This window comes from Rattus norvegicus, chromosome 10 (assembly GCF_021556685.1).
Source record: "Rattus norvegicus strain SHRSP/BbbUtx chromosome 10, alternate assembly SHRSP_T2T, whole genome shotgun sequence".
In the NCBI taxonomy this organism is placed as follows: domain Eukaryota; kingdom Metazoa; phylum Chordata; class Mammalia; order Rodentia; family Muridae; genus Rattus; species Rattus norvegicus.
The window spans coordinates 112,764,438-112,779,997 of NC_141543.1; the positions used below are offsets into that span (position 1 = coordinate 112,764,438).

The 15,560-nt window shown below is 46.5% G+C and overlaps 1 protein-coding gene across 1 annotated transcript; it reads left to right on the forward strand.

The window, feature by feature from the left end:
* Positions 1-12,778: 12,778 nt before the first annotated feature.
* Tex19.1 (testis expressed 19.1) lies at positions 12,779-14,981 on the forward strand. The gene is given in 3 exon segments (NM_001017482.1): positions 12,779-12,834; positions 13,184-13,257; positions 13,385-14,981. A coding segment is annotated over 1 exon segment (1,071 nt). The 5' UTR covers positions 12,779-12,834; positions 13,184-13,257; positions 13,385-13,473; the 3' UTR covers positions 14,545-14,981.
* The last annotated feature ends 579 nt before the right edge of the window (positions 14,982-15,560 follow it).

Genomic DNA, 15,560 nt, shown 5'->3' on the forward strand with positions numbered 1-15,560 from the left:
ATTATTATTATTATTCAAACAGGCCTTACAGTACCACAGCAGCCACAGACATTTTTTGAGGCCCATGCCTGCTGGCCCTGTTCCAGAGGTGAGAACCATATCTTTTTACCTCTACCAAGGCCATGTCGGACCCAGTATTTTTTCTCTTTTTCTTTCCTCTATTCTTCTTTCTCTCCTGTCTAGTGTTAGAGTGAAAAGAGGGGAGTAGGGATGAAAAGAAAAAGGGGGGAATAGGAGTAATAGGAATAAAGGATAGATTATTGAATCTACTCTTAAACTATAGAGCTAAAGATCTTTCTTTGGTATAGATCTGTATATATTGATACAGATTAATGTTATATCTTGATACAACATACTATGTATATATGTTTCAACTCTTATGTAAGGTATTGTACCTATGCAATTCTTTTTTTTTTCCTCGGGGCCTTGCGCTTGCTAGGCAAGCGCTCTACCACTGAGCTAAATCCTCAACCCCTACCTATGCAATTCTTAAAAACACAATGTTAAATTCTAGTCCTTTTGAAATATGCTATTACAAACTGTTTAGGATAATTTAAAATTTTAAGTTATTAGTGAATCAACCAAACTTATGATTATGATAGATACTAATTAATTACAGAAAGATGCTTTCTAGATTGAATACACTGAAATAGGAACAAGTAATTTGGGTATATACTATAGATAGACGGACGGTCTTCAAAAACCTCAGAGATCTACAGAAAGGGGTATTTAAAGATGCTTTATTAATAAAATATCTTTTTTGGCAATGAGACATGTCATCTCCTGGCAGCACCCCCATTTTACTTCGAGGAAGATGATTAGCATCGAAGAACCTCCTTATGGAGTTTGCTTCAAAAGTGGCAAGCTAGCCACTGGGCAAGAAACTGCCCTTGCTTCAAAACTGCTGACAGTGTGCTGTCCAAAGTTGACAAATGAAACACAAGGAAGTCAACGGCCATGATGTGCCAAGACAGGGTAAACAGTCCTTCATAATTCCCGCCTCACAGGAAAAGTCTGTCAGATATTCTGGGCCAGAAGCCTGAAGATGGATGTTCCAACGACTTGGGAAATTTTGGAGTGACTGTCGAGATAGGCAGTTTCTCTTCACAGTCCTGTAGTCCTGGATGTAACAGTTTCTATTTTTTATTTCTAGCTGGGTGTTCCTGATAAAATTCTTTGATCTAGGACATAGGAGAATGGAATGGGATGCCCTCTGACCTCGGGCCCGCAGCTAAGCACCAAGTGTGTTCTTTCTCCCCCTTCTCCCAGCAACTCTCTGATTTTGGTGATCAAAGCAGGGTGGGGTGGGGGATTGGGGGGTGGGGGGGAATGTGGAGGGGTGAGTTCACATCCCCATTCCTTGGATTACTTTTAAGTCAAAAGCAATAAAAATGGAGTAAAATGTACAGTTGTAGTTTATAAACGCAACACCCAGCAGCCACACCAGTCTGCCTGTGGCCACCTCACCGCTCTCAAAGCTGATCTCTTTCATAAACAGCCTTGTCAAATGCTACGAAAAGACCTGCCAGGACTTTGGACAAGGCTGCAGTGAGCCCACAGATCAAGTAGGCAATGAGTGTGCCTTACCAACAGCTTGCCTTCCCAAAGGTGGAAGAACACCCTTCTATTGATGTAGGACCCTTCTGTTGTCTTAACAGTTCCCACAAAGGTCTTAAACATCTTTTTTCTATTTATTCCTCAGGACTTGGTATTTTCTGATATAATTGTGTCCGTTTGTTCTGAAGATTGAAACTATGGCTTTGTTCCTGCTAGGCAAGTTCCCCGGTGCTGAGGAACAACCTCCGCTCATGTTTTACTTTGTATTTTGAGACAAGAGTCTCATTTTGGTGCCCAGGCTGGCTTTAAACCCACACAGACCTTAAACTTAAAAAGAAAAAAAGGTTTATTTTTATCTATATGAGTAGACTGTAGCTGTCTTCAGACACACCAGAAGAGGGCACCAGATCCCATCACAGATGGTTGTGAGCCACCATGTGGTTGCTGGGAATTGAACTCAGGACCTCTGGAAGAGCAGTTGTGGAACCAAAGGAAAATTCCACAAGCTACACCCCTCCCCTAAGAAAAATTCCTCTGCCGGGAAATTCCACCAGTTATACCTCACCCACCCATTTGTGGTTTTATGACCTAGTTACACACTGTCCTCGTGGTCCTATGACCAGCAGGTTAGTCTCATGGCCAGCAGGATGGACAGGGACTTTCCACCTCCCAAAACCACAGCATTGCTCCAGGCACCAAGGACAATGTGACCATGACGTGGACCAGTGAAGTTAAAGGGCAAATGTTTCCAACCAATCCTTGTGTGCCTCAATGTACCCATCCCCATTCCTGTGGCTTTTGTCGTTTTTGTACTTAAAAGTAGCCTGTCTCTGTAGGACAGGGTTCTTCTCCTTCTTCTCTTGCTTGAAGGCTGAGGAACCCCAGCGCGCTGGAATAAACTTCTTGCTGATTGCATCGAATCTTGGCTCTGGTGGTCTTTGGGGACAAGCATATCTTTGGTGGTGGTTCTTTGGGTCCAACACAGTCAGTGCTTTTAGCCACTGAGCCATCTCTCTAGCCCCGACCTTGAATTTTTTTTAAAAAATCTTTTGGGCTCAGCTGAGCATACAGCTGTGACTTACCACACCTAGCTTGCTTGGTACTTTGTTTGTTTGTTTTTTTAAAGATCTGTTTATTTTTATATGAGTACACTGTAGTTGTTTTCAGACACATCAGAAGAGGGCCTCAGGTCTCATTACAGATGGTTGTGAGACACCATGTGGTTGCTGGGATTTGAACTCAGGACCTCTGGAAGAGCAGTCAGTGCTCTTAACCGCTGAGCTATCTCTCCAGCCCCCGACCTTGAATTTTTAATGACTTATTTTTATTATTTTTACTCTATGTCTATGCGTCTGTGTAAGAATATGCCACATTTGCGCAGGTGTTTGCAGAGGCCAGAGGAAGAGTGAGATGCTCTGGAACTGGAGTAACGGGGAAGTTGTAATGTGTGTGCGGGGAGTCAAACTTGGGTCCTCTGGAAGAGAAGCAAGCACTCTTAACCGTGGAGCCAGCCATCTTTCAAGCCTGGCCTTGAAAGTATGACCTGACTCCCAGCCTTCTGATTAGCCTGGATCACAGGCTTTGGCCACCCGGCTTGGCTTTTAAAATTACTTACTTAATGTAAGGCTATCACTATGCAGTCAAACCTGGCATTTGACCTCTGGTTTTAAGCACATACTGCCCACGGTCATGTCTTAGAACACAGCTTGCTATTTATTTTTGGTGCTTAGAAATGCAGTGATCATTGTTTGAGCTCAGTAAGTTGTAAGCATTCATCAACGACTGAGTACGACCCCTCCTGGATTTTCTATGCACAACTAATTTCTTCTGTGTAGCTTCTCCTCTACACTTGCATTTCTTTTTATTCTCTGGCCAGGTGGACCGACCAGGACCCTGCTGCGATACTGGCCAGCATAGACAATCAACACCTACTTCCTCGCTATCTGCACTGTCCTCCATAGAATGAAGTTTCTCCTTAGCTTTACTGTCCCACGCTCTGTGTGGAAGGGTGGTCTTGTGGGAAAACTCTCTAGTTAAAGTTGAAGTCCACCCGGACCATGGCCTCCGAACTCTGCACAAAATGGGAGACTCCCTTGTGAGCAGGCTTTCTCTTTCTCTAACCTTGTCAGGAAGATTCTATGCTTCCACACTCACCTTTCCCTGAGGAAAGTCATGTAGCATTAAAAACCTGGAATTTTCCATGCTAGGGAGGTGTCTAGATAGGCTCTGGGTGTTCAACCAATTAGATTCCCTTCCTGGACATTCCTTTCTGAAAAAGGTACTTAATCTCTGGTTTGCCATGAGTAAGGTGTATGCACTTACATTCACCACTAGATAAAGCAATTTCAACCAGCAATGACGTCTCTTCATCAAGGATTGCTGCAGGGGTAAGGCCTGTGGCTTGAAGAGCGAGAAGACCTTCTCCTTTCCAGCCCCTCAGAACTCTCGGACTCACTCGGAACCAAAGCGATTCTGCCCTCATCCTGGGTTCTGCCTTTCCTTTGGAGCAGGAGGCAAGGGGACCAGGGACCCCTGTTCCCAATTCCCTAGAGGTACTCAGCAGCGCTGGGGTACACAAGAGACTGGGATACAGCAATAGTCGCAGACTCCTGTTTTCCACTTGGGAAAAACACGGACTGAGGATCCCCATAATGGACTGCCGGAGTCCCAGGCACCTTGGCAAGACAGATGCATTTTCTGTGGCTAATGAGGAGTTCTAGGTAGTGAGAGAGGTACCCCCCAACACCTTCTTACCACCAGTACCTTATCCCGGCCCCCCACCGCGCTCTCCACCCCTCCCCCAAGTTTTACAGCAGACTTGGCTCAACAGGCTGCTGGCTTATCAGCAATGAAGTTGTGGGGAAAGCTTTAAGGTAACCACCTAGCTTAGAGGATCCAGCACAGAGCAAGGCTGAGTCTAAGATGTCTCCATAACCCTGGGCCTGGGCTTGGGAGCTGAGACCTCTGCTCAGCCCCAGACACAGAGGTTGGATCATCATGGGCAAAGAGATCAAAGGCAGAGGCTTCCCCTGGAGGTACCGGGCATCATCTTACTGTCCAGCAAAAGGGCTGCTGCTCTCAGCTCTCGACAGTCATCCATTCCACACCCTCCCTGGCTGAGAATGCCTCCAAGATCTGATGACATTTCCAGGAGCTGAGTATCAAGTGCTTAAGTTTGGCAAAGGCCAAGAGCCTCTGCTTGTCCCATCTCTTCTGAAGGGTACACTTCTCCAGTTGTGTAAGCCACATCTGCTCTATGCCTCTGACTTCCCAAAGATGAGCATGCAGGAGGGTATTTCATGCAGAAGTTAACATTATGCAGGGCCACACACACCAGAAACTTCTTGTTTACTGGTACGGCTTGAAGTTTCACAGGAGGAGCTCTGCTTCCCCATCTTGACTGAAAACAAAACAACAAAAACAAACAAAAAACTGTTCTGGTTCCTACTATCCGCAGCATCCTGCCAGCTACATTTTGCTTATTTATGTTGTTTGGTTCACTTAGACTTAATTAGATTTTTCTGGTGGGGCAGGGTCCTACTTTTTCTTCTAAGTACATCAGACTGTGCTTTACTGAACAACCCACCTTTCCACACAGGTTCCTCTTGGGCTGGGAGATGGCAGCCAGAATCAGAGGTTGTTAATCCAAACCATTCTCCTGGTGTGGTCGAGCATTGGCCTTACCCCTGTGTACTGCCTCTGTGGTTTTTTCTTGGTGTGAGAGGTCAGACATTTATGCCTTACCTATCAGCTGCCATGAGTTTTCAGTATTGTTGTTACGGCTGGTTTCTTACGCTCTATTACCCGGTGATAAAAAAAAAATACTTCTAAGTACTGTATTCTGTTTATTTGCTTGTCTATGTGTTTTGCCACAGGGTCTCATATAGCACAAGCTGGTTTCAAACTTGCTAAGTGCTTAGGCTAGCTAGAAACTTTTAAATTTTCATTTATTTATTTATTATTTTTATGTATATGTATGCAACACAGAACCCTGAAAATTTGATCCTCCTGTCTCTACCTCCCAATTGCTGACTGTTTGATTTTAAGAAGCAGTCTTGCTAAAATTTCTTTTCCAACTGGGGTAGGGAACGCTCTCCCGTCAGCTTGTATCCTGCTCCTGTGGAAACTTGAGTCACTTAAAATGGAAGAAGAAACAGAGATGGTTTGGAGCCCAGCTGAGTGTAGAGAAAATATCTCTCATGTAAAATATCTCAGTAAACTAAAAAAAAAAAAATTGTAAAAATGAGACACCTAGGGCCCAATGAAGAGAAACATAGTCTCGCTGCAACAGACACAACCCAGCCATGTACCTTGCTGGGTTTTTGCACCAGGACTAACTATGTACAGGTTTCTGCACCTCACTCAATGGCTGTCAACTGCAAACACCAGGCAGCTAGCATTCAGGATAGTGACTTGCATAGCATCCTCTAGGTGAGAGGTAGGATAGTCATAGAGACCTACATTTCCCAGCCTGTTGCCGACAAATCTCTGCTTGCTCAAAAAGCCTGGATGCTGGCCTATGTTGCTGGACAGTGTCATGGCCCCCAGCTATCTGGGGTCAGCTAATCGGAGGCTTCTGGTGAATGCCTGAGTTCACTGAATGCCCTTCCTCGTTGGCTTTCCAGGCTCTGCTCTAATCCTAGTGGGCATCACGTTAAATTCTCCTCACCACTGCGGCTCTAAAGAGTTGGAAGGACATCTGTTCTCTGACGAGGTCACCCCTGGGGCTTTGCTATTCCTTGCAGGTGACTCTGCCAGCACCAACTGGGTTGCAACCTACATGTTAGGGACGGCTGTGGCCTGGTAGAACACTAGACACTTCCATGTTTAAAGCTATGTCCATGTCGTCTCCTAGTCATAGGAGCGCCTCTTCTCCAACTTCTAGCCCAGGGAATTGGAACGGAGCCCCAATAGCCTTTTCAGAGGAGCTGGACACTTAACTGGGTCCCTATATGTCCCACCCTTCCAACCCCCAACACTAGGCAGGAGAGGAAGGTTAGAGGGGAAGGAGGCATAGACTTATTTAGATTATTTCCTTGGGGCAAATCCAACCTTCCAATTTTTTCTTGTTGTCTCTTTGCTCACAATCACTTGACAAACTACAGCAGTAGCAACCAGGAGCTGCCCATAAACGTTGGTGACTGGGCCTTATCTAGGCCACCTGGTTCCAAGATCCTGGCTCAGAGCCTTGGTCCTCAGAACCTATCCTGGACGTAGGGCCCTAACTCAAAAGGACGAGGGAGCAAAGGAACGGGCAAGCCACCACGTAGGCGATTAGGCAACAATGGACAAATCGGCAATAAACATTTACAACATGTGAACCTTTGTTTAGATAACAGGCAACTTCTTTATATTCTTTACCAGTTAAGAGATAAGCCAGATACGTCTGGAAAAACAGGACAGGAGTTGGTTCCAGGGTCTGGGTAGATGAACTGAGTTTGACCCTGCCAGCAAGGTAGAGAAGCTGTCCTTGGGATGACTGGACTCAGACAGCTGTCTCCACACAATGTCTATATTAACTCTAACTAAGACAGCACTCAGTGGTGAAAATATGGATTGGATTAATTATAATCAAAGGAGGTTAAAATAAAGATATCAAAAAAAATTAGACCAGTTCTGTTTTTTGTCCTACTCTGTAGCCCTGGCTGGTTTGGGGCTGACTATGTAGATCAGGCTGGCCTTGATCTCACACAGATCTGCCTGCCCCATTGATCCTAAGATCAAAGGTATGTGTCACCCATGTCCTGCAATTTTAGATCTAACTAGAAGGTTAAAACAAATATGGAAATGAGACCACTAAAATACCTGTACTGGCTAGTTTTGTGTGTCAATTTGACACAAGCTGGAGTTATCACAAAAAAGGAGTCTCAAAAAAGCTGCCTCGATGAGACCCAGCTGCAAGGCATTTTCTCAACTAGTGGTCAAGGTGGGAGGACCCAACCCATTGTGGATGGTGCTGTCCCTGAACCGGTTGTCCTGGGTTCTATAAGAGAGCAAGCTGATCAAGCCAGGGGAAGGAAGCCAGTAAGAAACATCCCTCCATGGCCTCTGCATCAGCTCCTGCTTCCTGACCTGCTTGAGTTCCAGTCCTGACTTCCTTTGGTGATGAACAGCAATGTGGAAGTGTAAGCTGAATAACTTGCTTCTTGGTCATGATGTTTGTGCAGGAATAGAAACCCTGGCTAAGACAATACCCGTACATATATAATAAAATTAATAGTAAAACTAGTAAAGATCACAGTAGAGAGATGGCTCAGCAGTTTGGAACATATGTTGCTCTTCCAGAGAACCTGAGTTCTATTTCCAGCATCCACATAGTGGCTTATAACTGTCTGTAACTCCAATTCTAGGGGATCCTACACTCCCTCTGGTCTACCTTGTCACACGGCACTGATATACATACAGTCAGAACACCCTTACACATAAAACAAAATTTAGCCAGGCAGTGGTAGCACACACCTTCAATCCCAGCACTCAGGAGTCAGAAGCAGGTTATCTGAGTCTGAGGTCAACCTGGTCTACAGATGGAGTTCCAGAACAGACAGAGCTACACAGAGAAACCCCATTGTGGGATGACGTCATCACAAAGGGGAGGTAGGTACAGGATAGAACGAGGCCTGTCATTGGAGGAGAAGGAAGGATGGGCAGGAGAAAAGTTTGAAGGAAGAGGAGGAGGGAACAGAAGAGAGGAAACGGAGAAGCCTCGGAGAGAACATGGACGCTCTGTGGGGGTTGGGGATTTAGCTCAGTGGTAGAGCACTTGCCTAGGAAGCGCAAGGCCCTAGGTTCGGTCCCCAGCTCCGAAAAAAAGAACGAAAAAAAAAAAACTCTGTGTATTTACAGGTTGTTATGAATGTTCTTAAGGGATGGATGTGTATTGGGCTTTGTATGTTTAGGTGGGCAATTATATCTTATCAATGGAATCAAAGGTTATTGTGTTGTGTGTGCTTTCTTGTAGAGATTTAAGAGTAAGAGAGTGTGTGGCAGCTAGAGACACTGGGCTGCCACAGCATTGGGATGTGTATTTCTGGGAAGATATCTAGCAGATATCTTGGGGCACTGTGGTGCCAGATCTAGCAGGGTAAAAGACAGCATTTTACTTTTTATATTTTTACAACAACACCCTGTCTCAAAAAAAATTTAAATTAAAAAAAGATGGTCCATTTTGGGGCTGGAGAGATGGCTCAGTGGTTAAGAGCACTGACTGCTCTTCTAGAGGTCCTGAGTTCAAATCCCAGAAACCACGTGGTGGCTCACAACCATCTGTAATGGGATCTGATGCCCTCTTCTGGTGTGTCTGAAGACGGCTACAGTGCACACACGCCCTCCCCCCATATATCTTAAAACAACAACAACAACAAAAACAACCCAGGTTCATTTTCAGGCAGGGGGATGGCTCAGTGGTTAAAAACAGTTGCTGCTCTTACAGAGGACCCAAGTTTGATTCCCAGAACCCACATGGCAGCTCACAATTGCCTGTAATTCCAGGCCTCTGGCCTCCCAGGGTGCAACACTCATGCACATACCTGACACAAGCAATACGCCCACACATGTGCATGGGTGTACACACCACAATTAAAAATAACAAGTAAATTTAAAAAAAAAAAAATTGTTTCCAAGAGTTGTCTGAGTCACCTTAAGTGCAGCTTTGGGTCCAGGAAACACAGGAGCTGCTGCCTGATCTACTCCTAAGGACTGCTACCCGAGCTCATCAAACTAGAAAGTAGAATAGAAGGCTACTGGGCTGGAGGGATGGCTCAGCACTCAAGGGCACTGGTCGGTCTTCCAGAGGCCCTGGGTTCAATCCCTAGCATCCCCATGGTGGCTCGCAGCTGTCTACAACTCTACAGGCATCCAGTGTTCTCTTCCAGCCTCCATAGGCACTGCGTGAGTGGAGTGCACAGACCCAGGTGCAGACAAAACACCCACATGGATAAAATCAAAACAAATCATTTTAAAAATTACAAAAATACTAGGTAAAAAGTATTAACAGCCACACTCGTCTAACAACCTGCAGATGTGCGAAGGCCACGCAGCAGAAAACACTCCAAATCGACATGACGGAAAATATAGGGACAAACCGACCTGTGGTTTTTATTGACAAAAAAAAAAAAAAAGTCAAATGTAAATCGCCTACATTTTAATCTCTGTGGAGGCACCTGCCTTTGCAAGGTCATAAAGTAAACTGCCTCAGTGTCACTACTCTGGGTCTTTCATGCTTTTCCATTCCCCACACCAGGAGCTAGAGGCTGGATCATAGAGAAGACCGGCTTTGACTCAAGCCTGGCCAGGTGTGTGGCTGACCCTCAAGGCACAAACAGCACAAAGGCAGGAGTAAGCTGTGGGACTGTAGAAAGGGGGTCCAGCACACCCCATTCCTACCAAGGGTACAGCTGAACACATATTCCTGATGGGAGCCTGTTGTGGGACAAATCTTTTCCTGGGGAGACACTACACACATATCTACACACATATCTATGCACCCCAGATGGGGAGCCTCTGACAGACAGAAATCACAATAGTCTCGCTTAGCCATGAGTTACTTACAGGAGTATGCCCAAGGGAGGGATCTATCCAATGCCTGCTGCTTTTGGAGTTTAAGCTGCTTATAGAAAACATTTAATAGGTCCCCAGCTCCGAAAAAAAGAAAAGGAAAAAAAAAAAAAAGAAAACATTTAATAACCAATACCATAACACTTACAGAAAGTTATTCACATAACAATTTTAATAGTGGCTAACAGTACGTAGTAATAGTATTGACCAATGTTTGGTAATGTTTAATTCTGCCCCAGTGCCCCTGGGAAGGCAGGCTCCTCTGATCTGTCTCACACCATCCAGCAGAGCTGTAAAAAAAAAAATAAATAAATAAAAAAAATATGCATCTCTGTCCTTTAAGCTGCCAAGGCTTGATATTTCGTTCTCACAACCAGGCAAACTAAGACAAGAAGCAAGTTAACACAAATATCTCAGAATGAGGGGTTGGGGGTTTAGTTTAACTGGTCGAGTGTTTGTCTAGTGTTCATGATACCCTGAGTTCATTCCAAGCACTAAATAACTGGGCATAGTGGTGTGTGTTTATAATACCAGGACTCAAGAGAGGGAGGCAAGGGAATCAGGAATTTAAGGTCTACGTAGGGTATCCAGCCTAGGAGATGTATGAGTTTATCTTTAAAAAGAAAACAGTCTAAGAATAAATAGAGTATAAAGAAAATTAACACTGTGAGCTATGAACTTAGGGTGCCAACACAGATGCTGGAGATCTATCTCTCCCTGAAGAACTGGGCAAGGTGTTAAACACTGTCAAACAAAAACAGACCATGAAAAAAACCTACTGTTGGCGTCAACGACAGACTTGCCAAGTCCTTCGCTGTAAGCTCTGCTTATGATGCTTGCAGGGTTGGAGGCAGAAGCCAAGAAAACTCACTTTAGATACAGAAGTTTTATTTCCCGACTGCTCAGGGAGGTGGCCAGTTTGGGATCTGGAGGGAGAGTCCCGGAAGGGAGATTGTCCGACATTTTTAAAGGATGGGAACACAAAGCGAGGGGAAAAGCTGGGGTGTCCTATAGTGTTATCCAATTGCATTTTGGCTTTATGGGTGAAAGAAGGAATACCTGTGGGAGGCTGGGTCATAACCAGGTCCTTAATGCATTCTCCTAGAAGTTAGTTCCAGAGCTCAGAGTGCTAAGCGGGCAAAGGGACTGTCCAGCTGCATGTAGTTAATTAGAATATAACAGGCCATCGGTTGTACATGTTTACAACCTAGCCACCATGGTTTAGATAACAGCAATTTCTATATCCTTTACCAGTTAACAGACAATTAAGAAAACACTCGGGGAAGTGGGATAGGCCTTCGTTCCTAGGTCTGGGAACTCGAACTTGTTTCATCCTGACAGCAAAAATGGAGAAGCTGTCCCTGAGACATCTGGACTCAGACAACTGTTTACAACAGAAGCTGCTCATCTATAGGGACACTAGAGCCTGGGACCTTGAATTTAGTTTCTCACTATGGTTAAACGGAGCCTGAAAATGAACTGGTAGGACTTAGAATAAGTTTCTTTTGCTTGCTTCCAACACTGTTCATTTTCCTGTAAATAAATGAATATGCTGGGGGGAGGGGGTAATTTCACTCCCTAATTTAATTGACAGCTATTGGACTCTGGCTGCTTTGAGCAAAGGGGCTGTCAGTCAAATAGCCAAGGCACCCTTATGACAGAATAAATATCTTTTAAAAAAAATCGACGAGAGGTGTCATGGCTGGTAGCCTCGCTCCCGAAGGTGCAGCTTTAGCAAGCACTGTTTTCAATGATTTGCAGAGGACCTTTTGTGATTCAAGTCTTAGTGAACTCTACATTACCCTGTAATGGTTTCTACAGAGGAGAAATACTTTACTTCCTCTGAGAGAAGGATGCCGAGGGCAGTCCAGAAGATCTGTAGAGAGAAGCTGCTTCACATGCCCTTGTGGTGACAGAGGCACATCGCTACACCCGTATCCAAAACCGCGGGCTGTCCACCTTCAATATCTTATGCATAGCTTTTTCTCCAAGTCCCAAACTCCTCTAATCTTCTTGTTTTTCTTTTTTTTAAGATTTGTTTATTTTATTTATATGGGTATTCTGTTGCTCTCTGGAGACACACGAGAAGAGGACATCAGATTCCATTACAGATGGTTGTGAGCTACCACGTAGTTGCTGGGACTTGAACTCAGAACCTCTGGAAGGGCAGTCAGTGCTCTTAACCGCTGAGCCATCTCTCCAATCCCTACAAAGAATTCTTTAAAGAGTCTGTTTAAGAACAAAAAGACCCAGAGAGCGGGGAACTGTGCTGAAAATGCAGTGGAGGACGGAGAGCAGTTTCCCAAGTTTGGAAAAACTTTTACTGAAGAGACAGGGAAGAAGGGATCGTCCTTTCCAAACAAGATGTGCTTACTGCCGGCCCAGATTCGGCCTTCGAGTCCCTCGAAGGAACCGGGATCTGGGACATCGGGCACCACAAGAACAGCACACAGGAAGTAGAGGACGCTGGGGTGCGGGCAGGTCAGTGGCGCATGCGTGCTGTAGGGAGCGCTTGGCCGCATGTGGGCCTTGGGGGCTAGAGTGACTCAGCGCCTCTGCTTCCTGCATTTTGGGGGCCTCATGGGAGATATGTAAATGAGCTGGAGCATCATGGGTGTTGGCCCTTTATAAGTCCGCGTTGCTCAGTGCTGGGATCAGAGCTCAGCGAGGAGATCCCACGTGCGGAGGCCATTAGCGGGGCTTCCGGCAATCTCAGTCGGGGAGGTAAGGATGGGAAGGGGCTGAGGCGGGTGGCTGGGACTGGTTGGACATGGTGGGCCTGGGCCAGGTTGGGAGCGCGGTGGGCAGAGAGGAGGTCCTGGGTTAGGCTTCCCGGCCTCCCTTGGGTGGTAGCTGGGCCCAAGTGTGAGGTTGGGGCCTTGAACCCTGAGGAAACTTCTGGAGTTGTGGGTGTGGCAAAAGCACCCCACTCCCCGGCCTGTACAGAGTGAGCAGTGAACCCGGGGGGGGGGGGGGGGGGCGGCGGGATCAGAGTCCCAACATCCCGCTCCTTAGTGGAACCAGCAACGAGCCCAGCAGGGGGAGCCAAACCTCATTTCCTTTGCCTTTGTAGCTCCCCAGACATTGGAGCAAGTGTGAAGCTGAAGAACTTTCTGGAAGCTCGGGCCTGTCTACTTCTCCAGAGAGGTATCCATTGAATTCACACCCAGTTCTCGTACCACTGCTCTGTGTCTTGTAGCCCCAAACTCCCTAGACCTACTGTACCCTGTTTTCTCCTGAGTCTCTCATTCTCAGCTTTTCCGCCTATTTCTAGAGTCTACGGTCCTGTTGACCTGACCTCCTGAGACCATCGAGCAAGTCTTCCTCTGCGTGTCCACTTGGCTGCAGACAGACTTCTTGGCCATGTGTCCCCCAGTCAGTGTTCGCCATGGGGCCAGGGGTATGTCCTGCCTCTATGGAGCCTGGCTGTACCAGCTTGTCCATGGAGAACAAATGAAAATGTGCTTTGCTTGCTTCAAGGCAGCTTTCCTGTTGAATAAATTCTACCTGGAGATGGGATACTGGGAACAGGAAGAACTTTCAGAGGAAGAGGAGGAAGAGGAAGTGTGGGATGCCGAGCCCATGGAACACTTGTCAGAGTCAGAGTCCTTGGAGTCAGATTCTAAGCAGGATGCAGGGTCTGAGCAGGATGCAGGGTCTGAGCCGAATACAAGGTCTGAGCAGGATGCATGGCAGGGTGTGGGGTCCCTTTATGTGCCTCAGAGTGTCTCTGAATATGGAGGGCCTGGGGCCCTGGTACCAACCCCTTCATGGACACAGTGGGTAGTATTCTCCATTTCTGTGCCCACTGAGCTTTTGCCTCAGGAAGCCGTACCCCTGGATCTGGGCCCTGAGGATGTTGAGTGGACCCAGGCCCTTCCCTGGAGATTAGATGTCCTTTTCCCCTGTTCGCACCGGCTCATCCCTCCTCTGTCTTGGTGGGATATTTTAGATGTGATGCCATCTCTTGGGCAACCTGTATTGTTGGAGTTGAGATCCCTCTGGCCTTTGGACCAGTCAGTAGCACAAACCTGGTTGCAAGACCAGAAGTTTGTCCTCTTGTTGGATAGCATACACTTTATGTGCCACCTGCTGTCAATGCATGTCTGCTGGGCTGTAAGGACCCAGGTCCAGCACTGGCAGGTGTTGCTGAACCCTGGTGAGATGTGGGTGGCCCATTTGAAGAGAGTATTATTTAGACCGCGTGGCCTGTACCCCTGGAGCCTGAGCATCCTGAAGAGTTCGGATTTGGGAATGGAGTTAGTCCCTGCTGCTTTCTACCTGCGGAAGAAAGGCTTCTGGGTAGGCTCCTTCTTGCCCTGGAACAGTAGCATACCAGAGACCTGGAGCTGGGATCCAGGGGAGAGGCTGTTTATCACAGATGCTACTATTTGTGCTACTAACTACCACTTTGCTCGATCCTTCTTCCCTTGATTTCCCCCCCTCTCCTGATCCTTACATAACTGAGACACCAAAGCTCAGGCATCCCCCAGGGCCCCAGGGACTGAAGAGCAAGAGTTGCCTGTTTTGAGCATCAGGGGAATAGTTCATCAAGGGTTTTGAGGGTAGCATCTTGAACAGCCTGGGAGTTTATGAACCTGGGAGGGAAATCTGGCATGTTCACATTAGCACTCAGTGTTTGGGAGGTGAGGCCTTGCTGAATTTTTAGGTGGAGTGTTGTGTAGTGGGTGTTGTGGGGGTCCCAGTCACAGATCTTGAATATGTATGGACTCTGAGTCACTAGTTGACCTGGCATGTTATATGCTTACTGTCTTAGGGGTCAAGATACCTAATTTTAGTGTTAACTGTTTAGAGTGTTCATGGTCTTTGACCTTACTCGTGCTCTTTTTGAATAAAGTTGATGTTTTAAATTTTATTGTTTTATATGTATGGTTTTGCCTCTATGATACTGTTTTCATACCTGATACATGCACCAGCCAGTCGTGGGCACCAGACTTCGTAAAGCCAAAGTTACTGACAGTTTTGAACCACCGTGTGGGAGCTGGAAATGGAGGGAGCGTGGGTCCTGTAGAAGAGTAACCAGTGCTTTTAACTGCTGAGCCATCTTTGTAGCCTCAGTTTTCAGGGTTTATTGGAAGCCCTGTGCAGTTTTCCTAAGTGGGTCTTGGTGGAGTAACCTCCTCCCCAACTTCTGGACTCAAGGGCTTGTGGGCCTACAATCCCAGAGTTGGGGACATGGCACAGGGGGGTTTGCTCTTTCCGAGTCACCTGGGGAGTTTGGAGTATCTCCTGTGACAGTCTTCATAACCATCAAGTGTGTGCACAAGGGTTTAAAATAAGGAGAGCCCTGTGTTGAAGTTGTATGTCATCTAGTTGACACAGGTATGTGCCCTAGACGTTGGAAGGGACCTGTGGACCAATCCAGATGTCAGGTCTACTAGTATGAGACAGAGTCACGCCTCAGCACCTGCACAGGTGGAAGGAAACGG